The 20,856-nt window shown below is 45.0% G+C and overlaps 1 protein-coding gene across 12 annotated transcripts in view; it reads left to right on the top strand.

Moving 5' to 3' along the window:
* The window catches only part of FRMD4A (FERM domain containing 4A), a 688,283-nt gene that overhangs the window by 645,333 nt on the left and 22,094 nt on the right, over positions 1 to 20,856 (top strand). For all 12 annotated transcript variants that reach the window (XM_034930005.4, XM_034930006.4, XM_055092430.2 and 9 more), the window contains 2 exons: positions 13,727 to 13,860; positions 18,221 to 18,343. In XM_034930005.4, the coding sequence (XP_034785896.2) occupies positions 13,727 to 13,860; positions 18,221 to 18,343 (257 nt within the window). The remainder of the gene's footprint in view (positions 1 to 13,726; positions 13,861 to 18,220; positions 18,344 to 20,856) is intronic.

Here is a 20,856-nt window from a genome sequence, read left to right as displayed (position 1 = left end):
TCTGTCTCTAAAATAAGTAAATAAATAAAAAAGAAGTCAATATCCATACCTACCAATGCCCTGAGCCACGGATTAGCATTTCAAATAAAAAAGTCAACATAGTTGACTGTAGATTTTGCTTCATTTTTATTTTTTAAACCCAAGATCCGTCAACAGATTCTTTTTTTAATAGTAAATTTTTTAATTTTTTTATTATTATACTTTAAGTTTTAGGGTACATGTGCACAAGGTGCAGGTTTGTTATATACGTATACATGTGCCATGTTGGTGTGCTGTACCCATTAACTCGTCATTTAGTATTAGGTATATCTCCTAATGCTATCCCTCCCCCTGCCCCCCACCCCACAACAGTCCCCAGTGTGTGATGTTCCCCTTCCTGTGTCCAAGTGTTCTCATTGTTCAATTCCCACCTATGAGTGAGAACATGCGGTGTTTGGTTTCTTGTCCTTGCAATAGTTTGCTGAGAATGATGGTTTCCAGTTTCATCCATGTCCCTACAAAGGACATGAACTCATCATTTTTTATGGCTGCATAGTATTCCATGGTGTATATGTGCCACATTTTCTTAATCCAGTCTATCGTTGTTGGACATTTAGGTTGGTTCCAAGTCTTTGCTATTGCCGTCACCAGATTCTTGACAGTCCTGCTCATCACACTGCAGATGACTCAATGGCAGATGACTTCAACATAGTTAAAGTGATTGGTTAAGGCTTGAGACCAGGACCCTGAATCCCACAGTAGTGATACACAGAGCTGTCCCCTGTGAGACCCCATAGACCTGTATTTAAGTGGAGGCCCTTAGAGGTGGTGAACCATCTGAATCAGAGCTGTAAGCCTGTGTTGGAAGAAAAGGAATGAAATTCTCACCTCCCCATGCAGCACTGAGTGGCATTCAGATGGGAGGAAGGTCGTGGAACCCGCGTCCTGAATCCATTTGTGCAGGGGCTCAGTGCCTCTGTTATTGACCACTGGAGGGGGAGCAGGCAGGGTGCATTGGATTCACTCTGCCCTGTGACAGCCCGGTGATTGCTTCCACATTTGTAGCTGCGTCTCTCTGTTGCTTTCGCTCCTAAGTCTTCAGGTAACACATTTCCAGAAAGTTCAGGTACAGTTTGAGAGAACAACTATGAATTCAAACCATCTGGTTAAGACATGTTCAGGGTCTTTTTAAAAAAGAATCCAAAATCCATGTTGAAAGAATTTGAATGGGTTTATTCCTTCCTTCCCATCTCATATTACTTGAAATTCCAGAAAATGTTGGAGGGGAGAAAAAAGGGAATAACAACAACAAAGCAACAATAACTGGGTGTATCGTTGTAGGTGAAGACACACAGCCCATTCATAGCTTGTCTGAAAGTGAGACACAGCCTGAGATTTGTTCTAAGTGTTGTTTTGGGGATTTGCCATCAGAGAACAGCTCATTCATTCATTCATTTTGTTTTTTGAGATGGAGTCTTGCTCTGTCGCCCAGGCTGGAGTGCAGTGGCATGATCTCGGCTCACTGCAACCTCTTCCTCCCGGGTTCTCTGCGATTCTCCTGCCTCAGCCTCCTGAGCAGCTGGGACTACAGTTGCCCACCACCACATTTGGCTAATTTTTGTATTTTTAGTAGAGATGGGGTTTCATGATGTTGGCCAGGATGGTCTCGAACTCTTGAGCTCCAGTGAGCTGCCTGCCTCGGCCTCCCAACATGCTGGGATTACAGGCTTGAGCCACCACACCTGGCCAAGCCATCAGAGAACAGTTCTGATTTCAATGGGAGTTAGGAGAGTTAGTTTTTGTTCTCAGGCTTTTTAAGGAAAATAGCACAAACCCACTTAGGAAATACCCAGTGTGCTGCAGGGACGTGTGGCTTGTTGTATTAACCACTGAAATGAAAAAATGGGACTGCAGCGTTTCTTAAATGAGATGATGAGGCTGATCTTGGCTTCTTGACTAGAAGTCTAGGGCCATAAACGACCCATTCTCTGTAAAACTAAGGGATATGTTGTGTTTTCAAGTAGGAATTTGGCTGTGTGATTACTGAGATGGCCATTGAGTCATCTGCAGTGTGATCAGCAAGATTGCAAAGAATCTGGTGATGGATCTTGGGTTTAAAAAACGAGAAATGAAACAAAACTTGCAGTCTGTCATTGTACCCTGGCTCTGACACTTTCTCTTCTGGGAGAAAACAGGCTGTGCTAAACATGGGCCTGGCATTGCCTGGGATCCGTCCACATTCAGTCCTCAGCTGTTGACACACTCCCATTCTCTGAATGCTAGCACTTCCTCCCATTGTTAAGGAGTTTATTAATAACTAATGTAACAATGAGAGTGCCAGCTATCTGACATCTCTCCAAACAGAGAGGGGAGCTGATAGGCTCTGTCAGCGTCATGATGGCGGCTGTGTTCAGCTCAAAATTCACTGCCTTGCGCTGATATAAATCACACGACGTTTTTCGGTTTTGTCTTCATCCCTTCTCTTTTGTGTCCTTCCTCCTTCTCCTCCCTGTATCTCTGTTCCTGGCCTTTTAAAGTCCTCCATTACCCATGGCCTGTGGCCTCTCCTTTTAGGTCTAACAATGGACAGGATTCCAGGGGCCTTAATTTTGGTCATAGCCTCTGCTCTGCCCCAGGGCGCAGCCAAAGTCGGATTGTGCCAGGGTTTGTTTATGCTGGACCGTGTGCCCAGGGAGAGCTGCGAAATCTCTTTCTGGGGAATGGATGGTTCTGGACATGTTTGAGCAGGACTGGCCTGAGTCAAAATTGAGAGGGAGACAGAGTCGTTATCCCTTTCTGTTCTTATTTTGGGGGAAATAAAAACAAAATCATTTACACAGCTATATTTATCCCCTGAGGTGTTACTAATAAAGGAGTATTTGCCCACTAAAGGGAACCAGGACCAAATGACAATGTATAACCTAAATGAATGACTTTCCAATGATAACTATTTTTTGAGACAGGGTCTCGCTCTGTCGCCCTGAGTGCAGTGGCGCAGTGCTAGCTCACTCCAGCCTCAAACTCCTGGGCTTAAGCGATCCTCCTGCCTCAGCCTCCTGACTGGGTAGGACTGTGATGAAATTTTAAATACTAAAAAGAGATATAACTATCACTTCCCACGAGCGTTTCTCTGTTCCCATTTAGGGCCAGCCCTCTGTTGCAGTGCTCCTTTGCTGGGAGCACAGAATGAGGATGACTGAAATTCACAGTTAACCTGCAAACGTTGGTATTGCAATAGCCTAACAAGCTTGGAGCCAGAAGATAGATCAGCTCCCTCATTTCACAGCCTAAGAAATGGAAACTGTAGGATTTACAAACCATAGTTTCAGCTGGGTATTTTACTGGATGCTGCTAATTTTTTTAAATGAATGTTCAGTTATTTTTTTCCATTCTCCTCTCTCTCTGTTAAATTACATTTGCACTCTTCACCGAGTGCCAGTGAGCCATGGAATCTAGCCAGAGAGCAAAGCTCTTCCAGAGACTCCCAGCCACCATCAAAAGGTGCTTGCTTTTCAAAGAGCTTCAATTTCAATGCTCTCTGAAATGAACTATTTTATTTCTAAAATTTCTAAGCCTGATGAAAAGTTCTCCAAGCATGCATTTTTTCATGTTAAAAATCACATCCAATTCTCTATAACAGTCCCCAGAGATGACATGTTTATCCTGCAGTCTGCAATGTGGCATTATTTCCCGTGGTCTCCTGGGACATCTTTTATGTAAGGAATTCATCACTGAGGATTTGTCAAGGAAATAAATATCTTTTTATCATAAAGAAGAATTCTAACCTTTTCCTCATATTTATTCCTGGGATGTCTGCCAAAACTTTTCCTTACAGCTTTTACCGATCTGCTGGGAATATACCGCCTTCTTCATTTTTTTTTTTTTCTCTAAGGTCTAAAGAGACGGATTGTCGTTTCCCTTCTTTAGTTCTAGAACAACCGATTCCTTTCTTCTTTGGAGCACTGTTTGCTTCGAAGTTTCCCCTCCTTCCAGAGAGGAAAGCACCCCTTCTCTGTCTTCTGAAATCAGTGGCTGGTCATCAATATCCCCTCTGTGTCAAAAACAGATGGGCCACGCGTGGCTCCTGACAACGTCCTCCTGGCAGAATGTGCGCTCATATCCGGTGCTGAGTCGCCCAGGGTCTTCTGAACAATTGGAGCATTTCTGGCTCGCGGCTGAATGAGGCTGAACGAGGCTGTCCTTCCATGTGTCTGCCGGCCGGGAGGAGAGCTGCTGTTTGTGCTGCTGGCGTTCCCTCCACATCCGCTCCTCCACACCCAGCTGTCCCCGGCTGGAGTCTGGAGTTCCCCGGCTGGAAGCTGGGAAACCCACAGTGACACAGGCAGTGTCTCCAGGGTCTCAAACAATGTTCATAGCATCGGGAAGTTCACTCCAAAGATTTCCAAATGCCCCTGAAAATGACTTTCTGACTTGGCGTGAGTAACTCCATCTCTCTCTCTGCTTGGATGGGAATTGTCTTTTTAGGGTCAGCCCTTTTTGTCTTCCTCGTTGGCCAGATTATTAGTGAACTAGTTCAATGAAAATCCTTTGGATTAGGATTGAAATGTGCTCATAACGTCGCCAAAAACAACAGATTCTATCTTTAGTATCATTCAAGTAGATCATTTCCTCCCGATAACTGGGAGGAAAGATTTTTTGCTGGAGAACTGACCTGATGACACTGTTTTCCTGACAATAATTCAGAGGCAGGCTTAACCTTCTCAGAGAGGCAATAAAAAAGTCACCCAGCTGGGTGCAGTGGCTCACGCCTGTAATCCCAGCACTTTGGGAGTCAAGGCGGGCAGATCACTTGAGGTCAGCAGTTGGAGACCAGCCTGGCTAACATGGTGAAACCCCATCTCTACTAAAAATAGAAAAATTAGTCGGGCTTGGTGGTGCACTATAATCCCAGCTACTCGGGAGGCTGAGGCAGGAGAATCACTTGAACCCAGGAGGCAGAGGTTGCAGTGAACTGAGATCACACCACTGCACTCCAGCCTGGGCGACAGAGTGAGACTCCGCCTCAAAAAAAAAAAAAAACTGTATGTGACCAGCTACAATTCAGGTTAATTACCCAGTTAGCTCCCGGCTGTGGGTTCCACCTTCCACCTTCTACGGCAACTACTACCTGTCTCATTCTTTTTTTGTCTGTTTAGAGACAGGGTCTCACTCTGTTACCCAGGCTGGAGCGCAGTGGTGTGAGCATAGCTCAGTGTACTCTCAAACTCCCGGATTCAAGGGATCTTCCTGCCTCAGCCTTTTGGGCAGCTGGGACTAAGGCGTTCGCCACCACACCCAACTAATTTTTTTATTTTTTATTTTTTTTTACAGATAGGGTCTCGCTGTGTTGCCCAGGATAGTCTCAAACTCCTGGCGTTAAGCAGTCCTCCTGCCAGGGCCTCCCAAAGTGCTGGCATTAGAGGTGAAAGCCACCATGCCCGGCCTATTCTTGTGGCCTGCTCTCTTCTGCCTCTCGGCGGGCAGGTCTGAGCGCTGGACGCATGTCTGCTGTTCGTGTCTCTCCCACACCACCGTGTACATGGAAGGGGCTCCAGAGGCTTCTATTAGTCGGGCGTTGTGGCGCGCTGTAATCCCAGCTACTTGGGAGGCTGAGGCAGGAGAATCACTTGAACCCAGGAGGCGGAGGTTGCAGTGAGCTGAGATCACGCCACTGCACTCCAGCCTGGGTGATCCAAAGAGCCCCTGCCCTGCTTCCTTCTCTTAGGTTTTGATGCTTGCACTGTCATGCAAAGAGCCCCCGCTTGGGAGTCGATGTGACTGCCTTCTACACAGGTTTACCAGGGCAGCCCAGCTGAGATCAAGACAGAAAGCTCCTACCCGTGTTGAGTTTTTATGCAAGAGGCAGAAGACAGAATAGCAGAGTTAGACTCCCAGTTCAGCCTCCCTATGACTCTGTGACCTTTTCTATGAAAATGGGAGGCCAGGCGCAGTGGCTCACGCCTGTAATCCCAGCACTTTGGGAGGCCGAGGCAGGTGGATCACAGGGTCAGGAGTTCAAGACCAACCTGACCAACATACTATATCTCTACTAACCCCATCTCTACTAAAAATATAAAAATTAGCCGGGCGTGGTGGCGTGTGCCTGTGGTCCCAGCTATTCAGGAGGCTGAGGCAGGAGAATCACTTGAACCCGGGAGGTGGAGGTTGCAGTGAGCCAAGATCAGGCCACTGCACTCCAGCTTTGGTGACAGAGCGAAACTCTGTCTCAAAAAAAAAAAAAAAAAAAAAAAAAGGAAGAAAATGGGAATGATGTCTCTGTGAGGATTCAATGAAGTGCAGCAGGTAGGAAGCTCCTGTTTAGGAGTTCTCTAAAAATTCATTTCCTTACCCTTCTCCTCCTGAGCTTCCTGAATTGATGTGGCCACGGTGGGTGGTACATCTGCAAGCATTCTACGTTTCCTTGCTTGTCCACGAAATGGACTTTCTCATCTACATTTTGGAGCTCTCTGAATTGGGGTGCAGACTCCTAATAAAGGCTAGGAATAGTGGCGGGGGAGGGTTTCAGACGGGGTCTTGCTTTGTTGCCCAGGCTGGAGTGCAGTGGCACAATCACAGCTCACAGTAGCCTCAACACCCTCTGCTGAAGGAATTCTCCCATCTCAGCCTCCAGCGTAGCTGAGACCACAGGCATGCACTACCACGCCTTACTAATTTTTTTTTTTTAATTTTTGTAGAGACAAGGTCTGGCTATGTTGCCCAAGATGGTCTCAAACTCTTGGCCTCAAGCAGTCCTCCCATTTCAGCCTCCCAAAAGTGCTGGGATTATAGGTGTGAGACACCACCCCAGCCTCACTTTTTAATAGAAAGAGTAACTGGTATTCATGTAACACTTAATATATTCTCACCTCTCTTCCAAGCATCTTCTAAGTGTTCTCTTTTAATTCTCCCAACTTCTGAAGAAGTCCTGTTTTCATTCCCATTTTATAGGGGAGGAAACAGACTTCGAGAGGTTACACAACCTTCCCGAGTCCCCACAGCTGGTAAACGGCAGTGCTGAAACACACACCCAGCCCTGTTAACTCAAAACCACTGGTGTGAGCTTTGGCTTTCGAGGAAGCTACATAACAGTTTGTGTCTTCTAAAGAATATTCAGAATACCCTTATAAATCTGAGTGTTGCCTGAAACTTTACCAAAAAAAAAAATATATATATACATATACATATATATATACATATACATATATACATATATATATATGTGCATTATGTGTATCTTTCACAAACCGTATTGAGATCACCTCTGTTTTCCCCTTGACTCCTACACCAACTCATTATGTTTGGACATCCCTTTCCAGGTAGCACTTAGCTACTGTTTTCTCAATCAATAACCTTTGAAATCTCGCCCTTCTACCTAGAATAAAGAGGTTCCATCCATCTTCTACTTCATTAATCCCAGAGAGCTCAGATTAAACTCTGTTTAGCTTTTGAGTTTACAAATATTTGCTTCGGTCTGTTGATAAGATGAAGCAGTAAATCCTTTAGGCACTGGTTCATGATGAGACACACCCTTCCAGCCCGAGAGAGGCTGTAGCAGTAACTGAAATGAGAGCAGCACTGGCAGAAGGCTAGAAGTTAGGAAGGTAGAGAAAAAGGGGAGGGAAGATTGTGCTGTGTATAAGATGCCTGTTGTAAAAATTGCAAAAATGACTGCTAGCGGCACGAGGGAACTATCCGAGTAAGTTGTTTATTGAGTAATAGTGAATTCAGTTTGAAGAATCTTAGAGATGGGTCAATTGGTCATTTTATAGACGGAACCATGAGATTAGTAACTCAAGGCCTTACACCATTTAATGGCAGATATGTGATGAAAATCCAGTGTCTTCTCCACCAGTCACCACCCTCTCTCCATGATAGCAGATGTAGATCATTTAATTTTTTTTTAATAGAGAAGGGGTCTCACTATGGCCAGTCTGGTCTTGAACTCCTAGCCTCAAGCAGTCCTCCCACCTCAGCCTCCCAGAGTGCTGGTATTACAGGTATGAGCCACTGCGCCCAGCCTATATCCTTTTTTTTTAACTTTTTTTAAAATTTTTTTTTTTTAATGGAGTCTCGCTCTGTCACCCCGGCTGGAGTGCAGTGGCGCCATCTCAGCTCACCGCGACCTCCGCCTCCGAGGTTCAAGAGATTCTCCTGTCTCAGCCCCCCAAGTAGCTGGGATTACAGGCGCATGCCATAACGCCCAGCTGATTTTTGTATTTTTAGTAGAGACAGGGTTTCACCATGTTGGCCAGGCTGCTCTCAAACTCTGACCTCATGATCCGCCCACCTCGGCCTCCCAAAGTGCTGGGATTATAGGCATAAGCCACGACACCCAGCCCTTTTTTTTAATTTCCAAGGGGCTAAACACAACCTCAAAGAGGTTTGCACTTGCAAAAGCATATATGTGTTCAAATAACTGAAAATGGATAAATCAGCATAAGCCTAGGTGCTGATTTGAAATTAGAATTTTTGGTTTGGTTTTGTTTTTGTAGAGACAGAGTCTCACCATGTTGCCCAGGCTGGTCTCATACTCCTGGCTTCAAGGGATGCTCCCTCCTTGGCCTCCCAAAGTGCTGGGATTACAGTGTGAGCCACTGTGACCAGCTTCTAGTTTTTGACAGTCCCATTTCCCTGAGCCCTAAGGCTCTGCCCTGCCTCAATTTCTTCCTGGAGTCATTCTGTCACTTGAGGGCATCAAGGCAGGCAGTGAGAGTGAACCTCCACCTCCTGATTTCTCCCTGTCTTGTAGCTTCTTTCCTTCTTCCCTTTTAAAACCAACCTGCTGGGTCAGTGGATGCCTAGTGGGCATTTGTGGAGGACATGGGAAAGCAGATCAATATCAGAGGGCATTTTGGGCTCCCTCTCCTGACGCCCTTTGAGCTGCTTCTGTGGAATGTTGCTGGTGTGTCCGTGTCACTGGGCACTCGGCCACCTCTTGCCTTGGTGGCCACGTTTGCTTAGTTGCAGGTAGCAGCCCGCAGGCTCAGATCAGACAAGCCCTGAGGTAGAGCAGCGGTGAAAGCTCCGAGCCCTTGCCCCAGAACAGTGGATTTCCTAAAGACAAAAAAGGCAATGGGAACCTCTTTTCGTTACAATACGGCAACCTGAATACATGCAGCAGGTTCACGGGGAGCTGCTCTGTTTTGAGGAACGTGGAGTGGAATAGGATAAGAATAGCCACAGAACCTCCTTGACCCCACCTCCAACCATAGCTGCCCCAAAGACCTAGCTGCTAACCCAGGGACTCAGGAAACATCGTTTGTGAACGCTGTGTGTGTGTGTGTGTGTGTGTGTGTGTGTGTGTGTGTGTGTGTGTGTGTGTGTGTGTGTATATATATATATTTTTTTTTTTTTTTTTTTTTTGAGACAGAGTCTCACTCTGTCACCCAGGCTGTGGTGCAGTGGACCAATCTCGGCTCATTGCAACCTCCGCCTCCCGGGTTCAAGCAATTCCCTGCCTCAGCCACCCAACTGGCTGGGATTACAGGTGCCCACCTCCATGCCCAGCTAATTTTTTTTTTCGTATTTTTAGTAGAGACGGGGTTTCACCATCTTGATCAAGCTGGTCTTGACCTCCTGACCTCGTGACCCACCTGCCTCAGCCTCCCAAAGTGCTGGGATTACAAGCGTGAGCCACCGCGCCCAGCCATAACACTATGTATTTTTTAAAAGTGGATCTCATAGAAGTATAAAGTAGAACAGAAGTTTCTAGAGGCTGGGAAGGGTAGAGAGAGTAGGTGATGGGGGAGATTTGTTGTAGGACAGAAATTACAGTGAGGTAGGAGGAATGTGTTTGAGTGTCCTATAGCACTGTAGGATGTTAATAGTTAACAGTAGGGTATTGTATAGCTTCAAATAGCTAGAGGGAGGATATTGAGTATTTCCAACCCAAAGAAATGATCAATGTTTGGATAATGGATATGCTAATTATCCTGATCTGATTACCATACATTATATGTACCAAAACATCAATGTGCACCCCATATTATGTGCCAATTAAAAAAAAATTTTTAAAGAAAACACTGCCTAGTTCTGTATTGTTCCTTTCTAAAGGTGAGCTTTGGACCTCAAGTGTTACACTGAATTGGGTACGAAGCTCTTTGACCGATACTTCATTGAGCAACAGTGAAGAGGCAGTTGCAATGATTTCTCTTTCTAATTCTACTAGGACGTGTGTGCGTGTGCGTGCACACACATGCTCATGTTCAACCTGCCCTAGTTTGAGGGTTGACCTATTCCAGGCCCAGTGCAAAGTGCTGGAGATGTGTTTTCTCATTCAGCCTTTATGAATTAAGGAGGGCAGGTAACTTACCCAAGGCCACACATTCAGTGAGTGGTTCTGACTTTATCAAACTCAGATCTGTTTTACCCTCTATCCACCATCCAGTTACCGCCACATTGGAAATCTGCATGTCCAAGGCAGGCTGGCTCAGTGATTTTGCGGGGATTTGACTTGGTACCCAGACACCATCTTCGCCCTGAAGTAACTCCCAGGCTAATGGCATGAAACGGAGCCAACCAGCATTAGTGGTGCCAACCAGCATTAGTGGATACGGAGAGGGGCTCTTGAGCCATCTAGTCTGCCAAGACTCTCTTGCCTGTTTTCTGTGGGCTTGGTATCTAGGCTAATTATTGTAAATGATAATAATTTGGGTAGCATTAATGAGCCTTGGAACTCAGGGCCAAATCTTAACTAATCCCATAACTAGCAACATGATCATCCAAAAACTGTGTGCTTTACCTCCCTTGAGTTTCATTTGTAATTTGTGCCATTCCTGAACACAGTTAATTCTTAGATTGGACTTAATAAATCATTATTTCCTATTGAGAGGTTAGGCAGGGGTGAAAGGGAAAACAATGAATTTTTCACTTGAGCTAGAAATCCTTTAATCTTCTTGGACCCAAGTTTCTCTAGGCCTGTTTTTTAAATCTAAAGTCTGACTTCCTTCCAGTATTGTTTTACATTCTTATTAATTCTTTCAATGATGAAACGGAGTACTTCAGTAAATGTTCCTGAGTCTTCAGATGTGATTGGTGACTGTTACTAAGAGAACCAGATTAAGAGTCACAATGATTTAGCCATGTAACCTTGGAGGGACATAAACTGGAGATAATTTAGGATTGGTAAGCACAGGGTGATTGGCTTATGGAGAGAGCAAACCTGAACCATTTCAAAAAGGGGAACCTGCAATAATGTTCAGCGATGTGCTGTGTGAATATGACACTATATGGATTTAGTACATGAGAACCATGAGATCACGGATGAAGCTTTCTTGTGTCCAGTTGCATTTGGAGACCTGCAACTGAAGTATGTCAAAATCCAGGAAACAGCTACGAACATAATTCAAAGCTTGGAAGGTAGGTTCCACGATGGAACAACTTACAGGTATTAGATTTTTGTTACGAAGAGGAGATAATTATAGCATCCAAGTATATGACTGTGAACATTTATTTGGTTGTTCATTCAAGCTAATATTTGTTAGCTGCTTTGGAGGCATAATGATAGTATGTTTCTGCGGTGACAGATATATTCTCTATTTCAAGCTCAAATTGAGGCAAGGGAAAGAACAAAACCCACGTTAGAGTTAAAATGTTCTTAGACATTGAGAGTTCTTGGTGATTAGGGTTGTAAGAGCCTGTATGTATGGTAATTGATGGAATGCAGGGATTTCTGCTCAGAGACGTTAAATAGAAGAATGGTATATTTATGGGGACAATTTAAGTGAAGCAGAGCTGTTTGATGCCACGGGACAGAAGTTCTTTCTAGCTTTATGATGCTGCATTGCCTTTTCTACCATTGGAAGAAACAGAACTGTGGATTCTGGGAATTCTGACTGGATTATTCTCTCATCTGTTTACTAAAATTGTCCAAAAAATCCATTGTTTCCTATGGAAATAGAATTTTTTCATCTTCCTACCAAAAGTCCTGCCAAGGTTTTACTGGGATTGCATTGATTGATGGAGAATGGACATCTTTACAACATCAAGCTTCTAATCCTTGACCACAGTGTATCTCTCTCTCTATTTAGGTCTTTAGGACAGTTTTCGTGGTAGAGATCTTGCTCATCTTTAATTAGATTAATCTCCCTAGGTATTTGAAGTTCTTTGATGCAGTTGTCAATGGCATGGTGTGAGCCCCTTGAATGCACACCCACTAACACCTGTCCATTTCTAACACTTCTGCTCACGATGGGCTTGCAAAGAAAAGTTATAATCGGCTGGGCGCGGTGGCTCATGCCTGTAATCCCAGCACTTTGGGAGGCTGAGGCGGGTGGATCACCTGAGGTCAGGAGTTCAAGACCAGCCTGGCCAACATGGTGAAACCCCGTCTCAACTAAAAATACAAAAAAAAAAAAAAATAGCTGGGCATGGTGGCGGGTGCCTGTAATCCCAGCTACCTTGGGAGGCTGAGGCAGGAGAATCTCTTGAACCTAGGAGGCGGAGGTTGCAGTGAGCCGAGATGGTGCCATTGCACTCCAGCCTGGGCAACAAGGGTGAAACTGTCTGGAAAAAAAAAGAAAGAAAAGAAAAGAAAAGTTATAATCAGCTTTTCCCTTTGTAGAGAGTCAGTGTTCCTTTTCTAACCCATCAAGGTAGAAAAAGTACAATTGCTTCACTCTAGGAAAGTTATTTCAGAATCCAAACACTGGCAGCCCAGAAATTACTCCTTTGGTCTAACCTAAATTCCTCCAGATGGCATTTCAGCTTATTTTCCTTTTGTTTGGTTTGAAGTTTGCCTTCCACAGGGTTTCCTATCTAGCACTCTGCTATTTGAATCATCATGTTTTACCCAGGAAAAGTATGTTAAAATATGTATAACTTTTATTAGGGAATTTGCTCATGATACAAAACATGAAGTTAAAAAATACAATAGCATTCTAATTTTATTTTTTAAATATATGTACTTAGAAAAAAGGCCAAAAGAAAATGCATAGCAATGGTTATTTCTGGGTGATTAGTTAATGGACTATTTCTTATACCTGTCTACATTTTCAGGGTTTTTATCATAAACACACATTATCTTTGCACTAAGCAAAAATAATAAGTATTTTTAAGTGAACAAAATAACATTTTAAATACGTTTTAGGGCTGGGCACGGTGGCTTACACCTGGAATCCCAGCACTTTGGGAGGCCAAGGCAGGCAGATCATTTGAGGTCAGGAGTTCGAGACCAGCCTGGCCAACACGGCGAAACCCCATCTCTACTAAAAATACAAAATTAGCCGGGTGTGGTGGTGGATGCCTGTAACCCCAGCTACTCGGGAGGCTGAGGCATGAGAATCACTTGAACCTGGGAGGCCTCCGAAGGTTGCAGTGAGCCGAGATCATGCCACTGTACTCCAGGCTGGGCGACAGAGTGAGACTGTCTCAAACAAAGATAAATAACTCAATACGTATTAAAATTGCTGACATGAGCTTTTCTTTCCCCCTTTCTTGTGTAAAGTCTGTTAGAATTTGCTAGTAAAATTTAAAAAGGTATGTGACATTTCTTAAGATAATTGAGAAAGATAAACTTCTTTTTCAGGAGGGTCCATCTTCCTGCCATTTCTTCTGACTGGCTATAAATTCCATGCAGTGCTGGAATGTGCTTCTCACAGTTAGAGTGCTGAGCACCTGTTTCATTTCACACTCCCTTGATTCCTGGGGTAAATCCCATCTCCACAGCGTGGGCTCCAGTTAAATTCATTAGTGGTCCAGATGTGTGTCCCCTGTCAGCTGGCCAAGTAACCCCACTGTTTATCGACAGGTTCTCAGGAATCAGATAGCTCGCAGTCGGCCAAGAAGGACATGCTGGCTGCCTTGAAGTCCAGGCAGGAAGCTCTGGAGGAAACCCTGCGTCAGAGGCTGGAGGAACTGAAGAAGCTGTGTCTCCGAGAAGCTGTAAGCCTTTCCTAGCTCATCCCATTGAAATTGGTGTTGTCTGTGATGTCACTGATCTTTCTGATGTCATTTGATCTTTTTGATGTCATTTGACTGATGTCATTTGATCGTTTTGACAGAAGGCAAGGGTAGTGATAAAAAGAGGGCCTATCTGGGCGGCGAGCGCTCTCCTGAAACACAAATGTTGGAAACATCCAAACCTCTCTAATGTGCTTTGTCAGAGAAAGAGCAGAACCGCATTAGTGCAAATCTTAGGAAAGTAGTTGACCTGGCTAGGGAATGCACTATGTGATACTGTTAATATTAGCGAATTTTTTTAAAAGAATATGCTTAAAGGGTTGGAAAAAATAGGGGTTTTGGCGTGTGCCTTTAATTATTTGGAAAGCCGTGTTTTTTTTCAATAAAAGAAAAAGTCCCTAAACCCATCAAAGAATTGGTTGATGAAGCACTGTGATGACCAGTTAAAGTTGGTGCTGGCAAAATCCCAAAGAGGACCCCATGGGAGTCCAAGCGACAAGTCCTAATGATGATCCCTCATCCCTCATACTTGCATAAAGCATCTCCTCATGTGATAGTGCCTCATTGATCATAATGGCTGGCCACCATCCTCCCAAGATTTTGTGCCTGAGTTTATTGTTGTGGTGGCTTTTGTTCTTTCTTAAGGGTATTTCAGACTTGTCTTTGGACATCCTATTGAGAAACACTGGTGGTCAACAAGGAAACCACGATCTCACTTGATATATAATCACCTTTAGACCCTGTGATCTGGTGTTTAACTTTTTCATTTTAAAAAATGAAATCTTAGCCTAATGACATTTTTAAATTTTATGCAGGCTGGGCACAGTTGCTCGTGCCTGTAATACTAGCACTTTGGGAGGCTGAGGCAGGAGGATCACTGGAGACCAGGAGTTGGAGACTAGCCTGAGCAACATAGTGAGACTCTGTCTCTACAAAAAAATAGCCAGAGGTGGTGGTGTGTGTCTGTAGTCCCAGCTACTCAGGAGAGTGAGGCAGGAGGATCACTTGAGCCTGAAAGGTTGAGACTGCAGTGAGCGGTGATCACCCCATTGCACTCCAGCTTGGGTGACACAGCAAGACCCTGTCTCAAAAAAAAAAAAAAAAAAGCAATGCTTTCTCGACCCTATGTATGTGCTAGTCTCACAGAGGTTGCTGCAAGCTGCTGTCTTTATTTATTTAAATATCCATTTCCACCTTTGTCTGTTTATTTCATGACTATTTGTTAGAAGTGTTTGAAGGCTTCATGTTTTAATGCAATACACATGACTCTGTGTGTGTGCACACGCATGCACATGTGTGCATTGTGCACATGGGCACAATGGGGTGGGAGCTCTCCAGGATGGGAGCAACTGTGCACCACCTAACCTTACAAAGAGCTTTGCCGGTAAACAGTTGAGAATGGGAAGTCAAAAGAGGTTCCCAAAGTAAGTCAAAGAGACGTATACCCCTCCCCCAAATACTAAGGCCTTGCAGCGGGAAGAATGAAACAAGGGGCCGTGGAGTGAGATCACATTACATTTCAACTTGGCTTAATTATGGTCTGGATTGATTTAAACCGGAGCCAGCTCAAAGCAGAACCACACTAGCACAAATCCATTGCAAATCTTAGGAAAGCAATTGGCCTGGCTGGGGAATGCGCTATGTGATACTGTTAATATTAGCAACATTTTTATAAAGAATACGCTTGAAGGATTGGAAAAAATATGAGTTTGGGTGTCTGCCTTTAATAATTTGGAAAGCCTTGTTTTGTTTTTAATAAAAAGTCCCTAAACCCGGCAGGGAATCCACGTTTCAAAAATGTAAGGAACATGTCAGGGCAAGATGAGCATGCGTTATAAAAAAATCTCACCATCGCTCTTAAAAACAAAAACAAAAGGAAAACAAAGCTGCCACTTCTTATAATGTTAACACCAGAAAATGTAACTTGAGTGGAAGAAATAACCCAACAAGAAATCAGTTGCAGGTAGATTTCTCCTGTGATCATTCCCTATAGTCAGTCCCACCATAGCCTCTTGACGCATGTGTAGTCAAGGGCTGGGGGGAGGTCTTGCTAAATCTGTGCTGTTCCTGTATCTCTCCCCTCAGCTCAGAGTATCAAGACGTGCTGCTTGACCCCTGGGGAGGGGGGCAACTAGAATGAGGGAGGGGGAGAGCATTTGGCAGGATATAGGGAGGCACCAAGCCGAGGCCCCACTGCAGAGTGTTAAATTACATCTTCAGCATGCAGCTCCAGTTACACATGAAATCAGATTAAATATCTGGAGAATCAAGACTTCGACTCAAATACCTTCAAGTGGATGGTGAAAAAAATCAGTAGCCTCATTTTTTAAACTACATTTTAAAACCACCAACAGTTTAGAGTTACAGATCCATGGCAATTTTAACAACTTTTCCCTCCTTTTTGGAATTTTCTAAGTAAAAAAAAAAATCAAGTCCTGACAATATAAAACCCTCAATAGTTGTGTTACTTATAGATAGACTTTTAGGGAAGCAGATTTTAAAAAAGTTGCGGAATAAACACTTAACTACTTTGGAGACATTTGAACCACATTTTTTTTTTAAAGAAAAAACCAGGGAAGAAAATTGCAGAGTCTGATACTCAGATAGTTGGCCATTGTGCTCTGAAATGCTTACATTGAGGAATGTAAAGTCCACGGGGTCATTTCCCGGCAATCTGAACACAGCGAGGGAGAAGCAGGCGAGTGACGGAGTATGTGTTTATGCTCATGTCACGTGCACACATGTACACATGTACACATGCACACACATGCACACACCATGCCTGCACATGCATACATGCGTACACATGTGCACACAGCAGTTGGAGAAGAAGGGCCAGCATCACTCTCTCATGATTTGGATTTTCCCGCCTGCTGGGCACTCAGCCCTGGGCTCCCCTGCGCAAAAGCTTTCTGTGTGGATGATGGATATTCCTGAGAAAAGCCTTCTGAACTTCCCTGTCAGAGCAGCTCCTTGAGTCTTTGTGCAGCATCTGCGCTGATTTGGGCTAGAAAAGCCAGAGCTGGGCTTGGCCTGGAAGTGCCCACTTTGCCATTAGAGACAGATGCACAGTTGGTCCCCCAGCCTTTTCTGGTCTCTAGAAGTGACTTCTTGAATTTGATGCCTGGCCTCCGCAGGGCGGGGCAGCCACTGACTCTGATTTGATCATTGTTCAGCCCTGATACAACTCACTCACAGAGAGCCTGATTCTAATCTTGAATCGCCCCCAGATCCTTAGCCTTTAACCAGGATCACTGTCACCATGGAAGTCTGTCAACTAAATTCACTGTCCTTGTACCCACAACAAGTAGATTTCCAGGGCCCAAAATACACAAAACAGGTGTTTTTTTAGTAGCCTTGTCAATAACATGAATTATATGTTCAGTTTCTACTAAACTTTTTTTTTCCTTAATAAACAGAGTCTCGATCTGTCACCTAGGCTGGAGTGCAGTGGCATGATCTTGGCTCACTGCAACCTCCGCCTCCCGGGTTCAAGCGATTCTCCTGCCTCAGCTTCCCAAGTAGCTGGGATTGCAGGTGCTTACCACCACGCCCAGCTAATTTTTGTATTTTTAGTAGAGACAGGGTTTCACCATGTTGGCCAGGCTGGTCTCGGACTCCTGATCTCAAGAGATCCGCCTGCCTCAGCCTCCCAAAGTGCTGGGATTACAGACATGAGCCACCGTGCCCAGCCATTCTACTAAAACTTTTAAATTAAACAGTTTAATGTCTTTTAAGCACAGCCTATTCCTGTAGCATCTGGCCAGAGTAGGTTACTACCCTTTCTCAGTTTCTAAATTATTTATCTATGCACTTTTCTGGGATTTGCCATATAGATACCACTCCTCTTGTGAAAATTCATTTGAAGGAAACTTTAAACTTAGATATTTGAGCAGGAATATTTGATGCAGTGTCAAGAGCACGGGATTTGGAGTTAGAGAGACCTGAGAACTCACGTTGACACTGCTCCTCACCGGCTGGGTGACCTTGCCTGGCACAGAGGAGGCAGGCAGGAAATATCTGTTCAATTAACAAATGAATGAAATTCAAGTTTTATAATGAAAGCCAAATGGCAATTATGTTTACCTCACAGAAATTTACTTTGGAAAAAACTTTGGAAGTGCAACTATTCTACATAAGAGACATTGTTAGAGGAATGAAATTTCATTTCTTGAACTCTTAGGCAGAGTGCTTAATGTGAACATTTCTAGCATAAGCGTTGACCTGTATCGAAGTGCATGCGTGCATTTGTGTGCGTGTATGTGCGTGTGTGTGTGTTCTAGGAAGCAGACACACCCCACTCTGATTTGTGCTCACTCCGAATGCCATTTCACATATGCAGGAGCTCACGGGCAAGCTGCCAGTAGAATATCCCCTGGATCCAGGGGAGGAACCACCCATCGTTCGGAGAAGAATAGGAACAGCCTTCAAACTGGATGAACAGAAAATCCTGCCCAAAGGAGAGGTGCGTCCTTCCATTCTGTTGTTGGATTCTCTCGTGTTATCCTTGTTTTTCCCATTGGTCAGGCCTTCCAGGTTTTCTGTACCAATTTCTTCTTTTCTGCCTAATGCCAGTATTTTCGCTCATACCTTTTCTTGAGTGAGCTGGCCGGTCAGTATGTGGTTCCCCTCGGTAGGAGTAGTTTGCTTGCATTTGCAGGCATTTGGGTGTCTGTCAAAGTTGCTTGTCTGACACTGTGGGCCTAGCGCAAGCAGCCACGTTGAGCTTGGGGAGAACATTCCAGTAGCATTCACGTGTATTTGGCTTTGTAATGGCCTCTCAGCCCTCAGTGACTCAGAGCCAAGCTTGATGTGTGATCTATGGAAGAAAAGCTGCCGAGAGAAGGAAAACTTAGGCCATGGCATCAGGTGCAAGGGTACATTGGCTGGGGAGAGACCAGTAGGGTCCACCGCCCCGTGGTCATAGCCTCACCTGGCTACTCACATCCCTCCAAGAATGTGTGCAGGATGCTTGGGCGGCCCTGGCCTTGTTTGTCTGTGTTTGGAGAAGCTACGTCCATCCTTTGGACTGAACATGGGTGAAGATGGGGCTGGAGACTTCAGATTTGGGGAGAAAACAAACAAACAAACAAACGAAACAGACTTGACTCTCTGGCTGGTTAATGAGAATCCAGCCTCAGGCCAAGAGAAAGTAAAGGCCAGGTATACCCTCAGGCCCAGGGCTCCTGCCCAGGAAATGCTTTCCCAAATTTCTTCTGAAGGAAGTTACTAATTAACAAGCTCTTGAACAGAGGCCTTAAAAGGTCAGGACTTAGAGCCAGGGGAAAAAGGAATGCTGTACAGTTTTAGTCTTTTAAGAAAGTGATTGGGAGAAACGGACACCTGGGGTAGGTAGGATTAGGGTGAGGGTGAATTCAGAGGGGGACCCATGTGCTTGTGGCCCATCTGTGTTAGAGGAATCTCCTGAGATCTGCAGTGGCAGGTCCTGGGACACTGGCAGACACACCAATGTGCTTCAATTAAAACTAAAGCTCATGTGGCCGGGCGTGGTGGCCCACGCCTTTCGCTGCAAAATCCCAGCACTTTGGGAGGCCAGAGTGCACAGATCATTGAGGTCAGGAGTTCAAGGCCAGCATGGTGAAGCCCCATCTCTACCAAAAAGATACAAACATTAGCCAGGCATGGTGATGTGTGCCTGTAATCCCAGCTACTCAGGAGGCTGAGGCGAGAATCGCTTGAACCCGGGAGTCGGAGGTTGCGGTGAGCCGAGGTTGCGCCACTGCACTCCAGCCTGGGTGACAGACTGAGACCCTGTCTCAAAAAAAAAAAAAAACAAACAAACAAAAAAACTAAAGCTCAGTTAGGCAGTTCCTGGTCTGTAAAATGGAGCTCATAGCCCTTACTTCTTGGGGTGTCCCTGGGATTGAATGAGCCAGTGTATGTAAAACACGCCACTCAGTACTTGGCACTTGTGATGCTCAGCAAACAGTTGCTTGTAGGGGAGATGCAATCTCAAAGAAGGGGTGCCACACCGTAGGCAGGAACTGCAGGGGACGGAGGGATTGAGGTCAGGTATTTCCAAATCCTGCTGGTCATCAGAGCCACCCTAGGGAGGAACTTCAACTGCCCCTGTTGCTGGGCAGATACCTGGCCCTTCAGCTTTAAAAAGGGACCCCACTTTTAGGGAGTTCCCCCAACACCCTCCTTGGTCTTCCCAGAGTCCCACCACACCTTTCACACTTCTCAGTACCGCGGGACTTTAGCTCCCTGAGAATGCCCTAGCCATGTGCTTCCTTACCTGTCCCCACACATGATCTTTCCTAAGTTCGTAAAAGGAACCAACACGGGAGCAGCTGGCATTCTGCGGGGTTCCTCTGAGAAGCATGAGATGATCACCTGGTCTCTACTGTGGCTCCTGGAAACGCACTTTGCTTCCCTATTCATATAACAGGCAGACATTTGCATGGACAGGGCATTCAGCCTTGGACTTGTCTTAGTTTAAATAGTGAGAATTTTCCTGGGCTCCCCACAAAACTCTGAATCAGTGTCTGGTGCCAGGGCCATTGTAACAGCTCAGGAACAGCTGCCCCAGGGAGCCCAAACTCACAGAACAGTCTTTGTCCCTTGGTGACTTGCCTATTTCAAGACCACAGGCGGGAGTCCATGCTGATATTCTTCTCCCTCTGAGAGAACAGTGCAGCCAGCCTTGGCAGGATTCAGAAGGAGTTTATTATCTCCGAAATAGTTCTCTTTAACCTTCACCTTTTCCTCTCGCTTCTTGTTCCTGCTCCCTTTAGGCTTAAAGTGCGCAAAAGTCAATGAGATCAGGCAAAGAACTTCTCCTTGATGGCATCCTCCAGCTTGGTGCATTGTGCCCAGAGGCAAGGATATTTTACTGAGCCACTGAACAGGAAGATCTGTTGATTCTAGCAAACAATTGATCTCCTCCTATTTGGCTAGATCAGTTCCCATCAGATTTCAGCGTGTCCGTGAATTTCCTACGGCAAGATGTGTGCT

The sequence above is a fragment of the Pan paniscus genome, chromosome 8, assembly GCF_029289425.2.
Source record: "Pan paniscus chromosome 8, NHGRI_mPanPan1-v2.0_pri, whole genome shotgun sequence".
NCBI lineage: Eukaryota > Metazoa > Chordata > Mammalia > Primates > Hominidae > Pan > Pan paniscus.
Note: the sequence above shows the minus strand (reverse complement) of the source record. Positions and strands in the feature narration are given on the sequence as shown.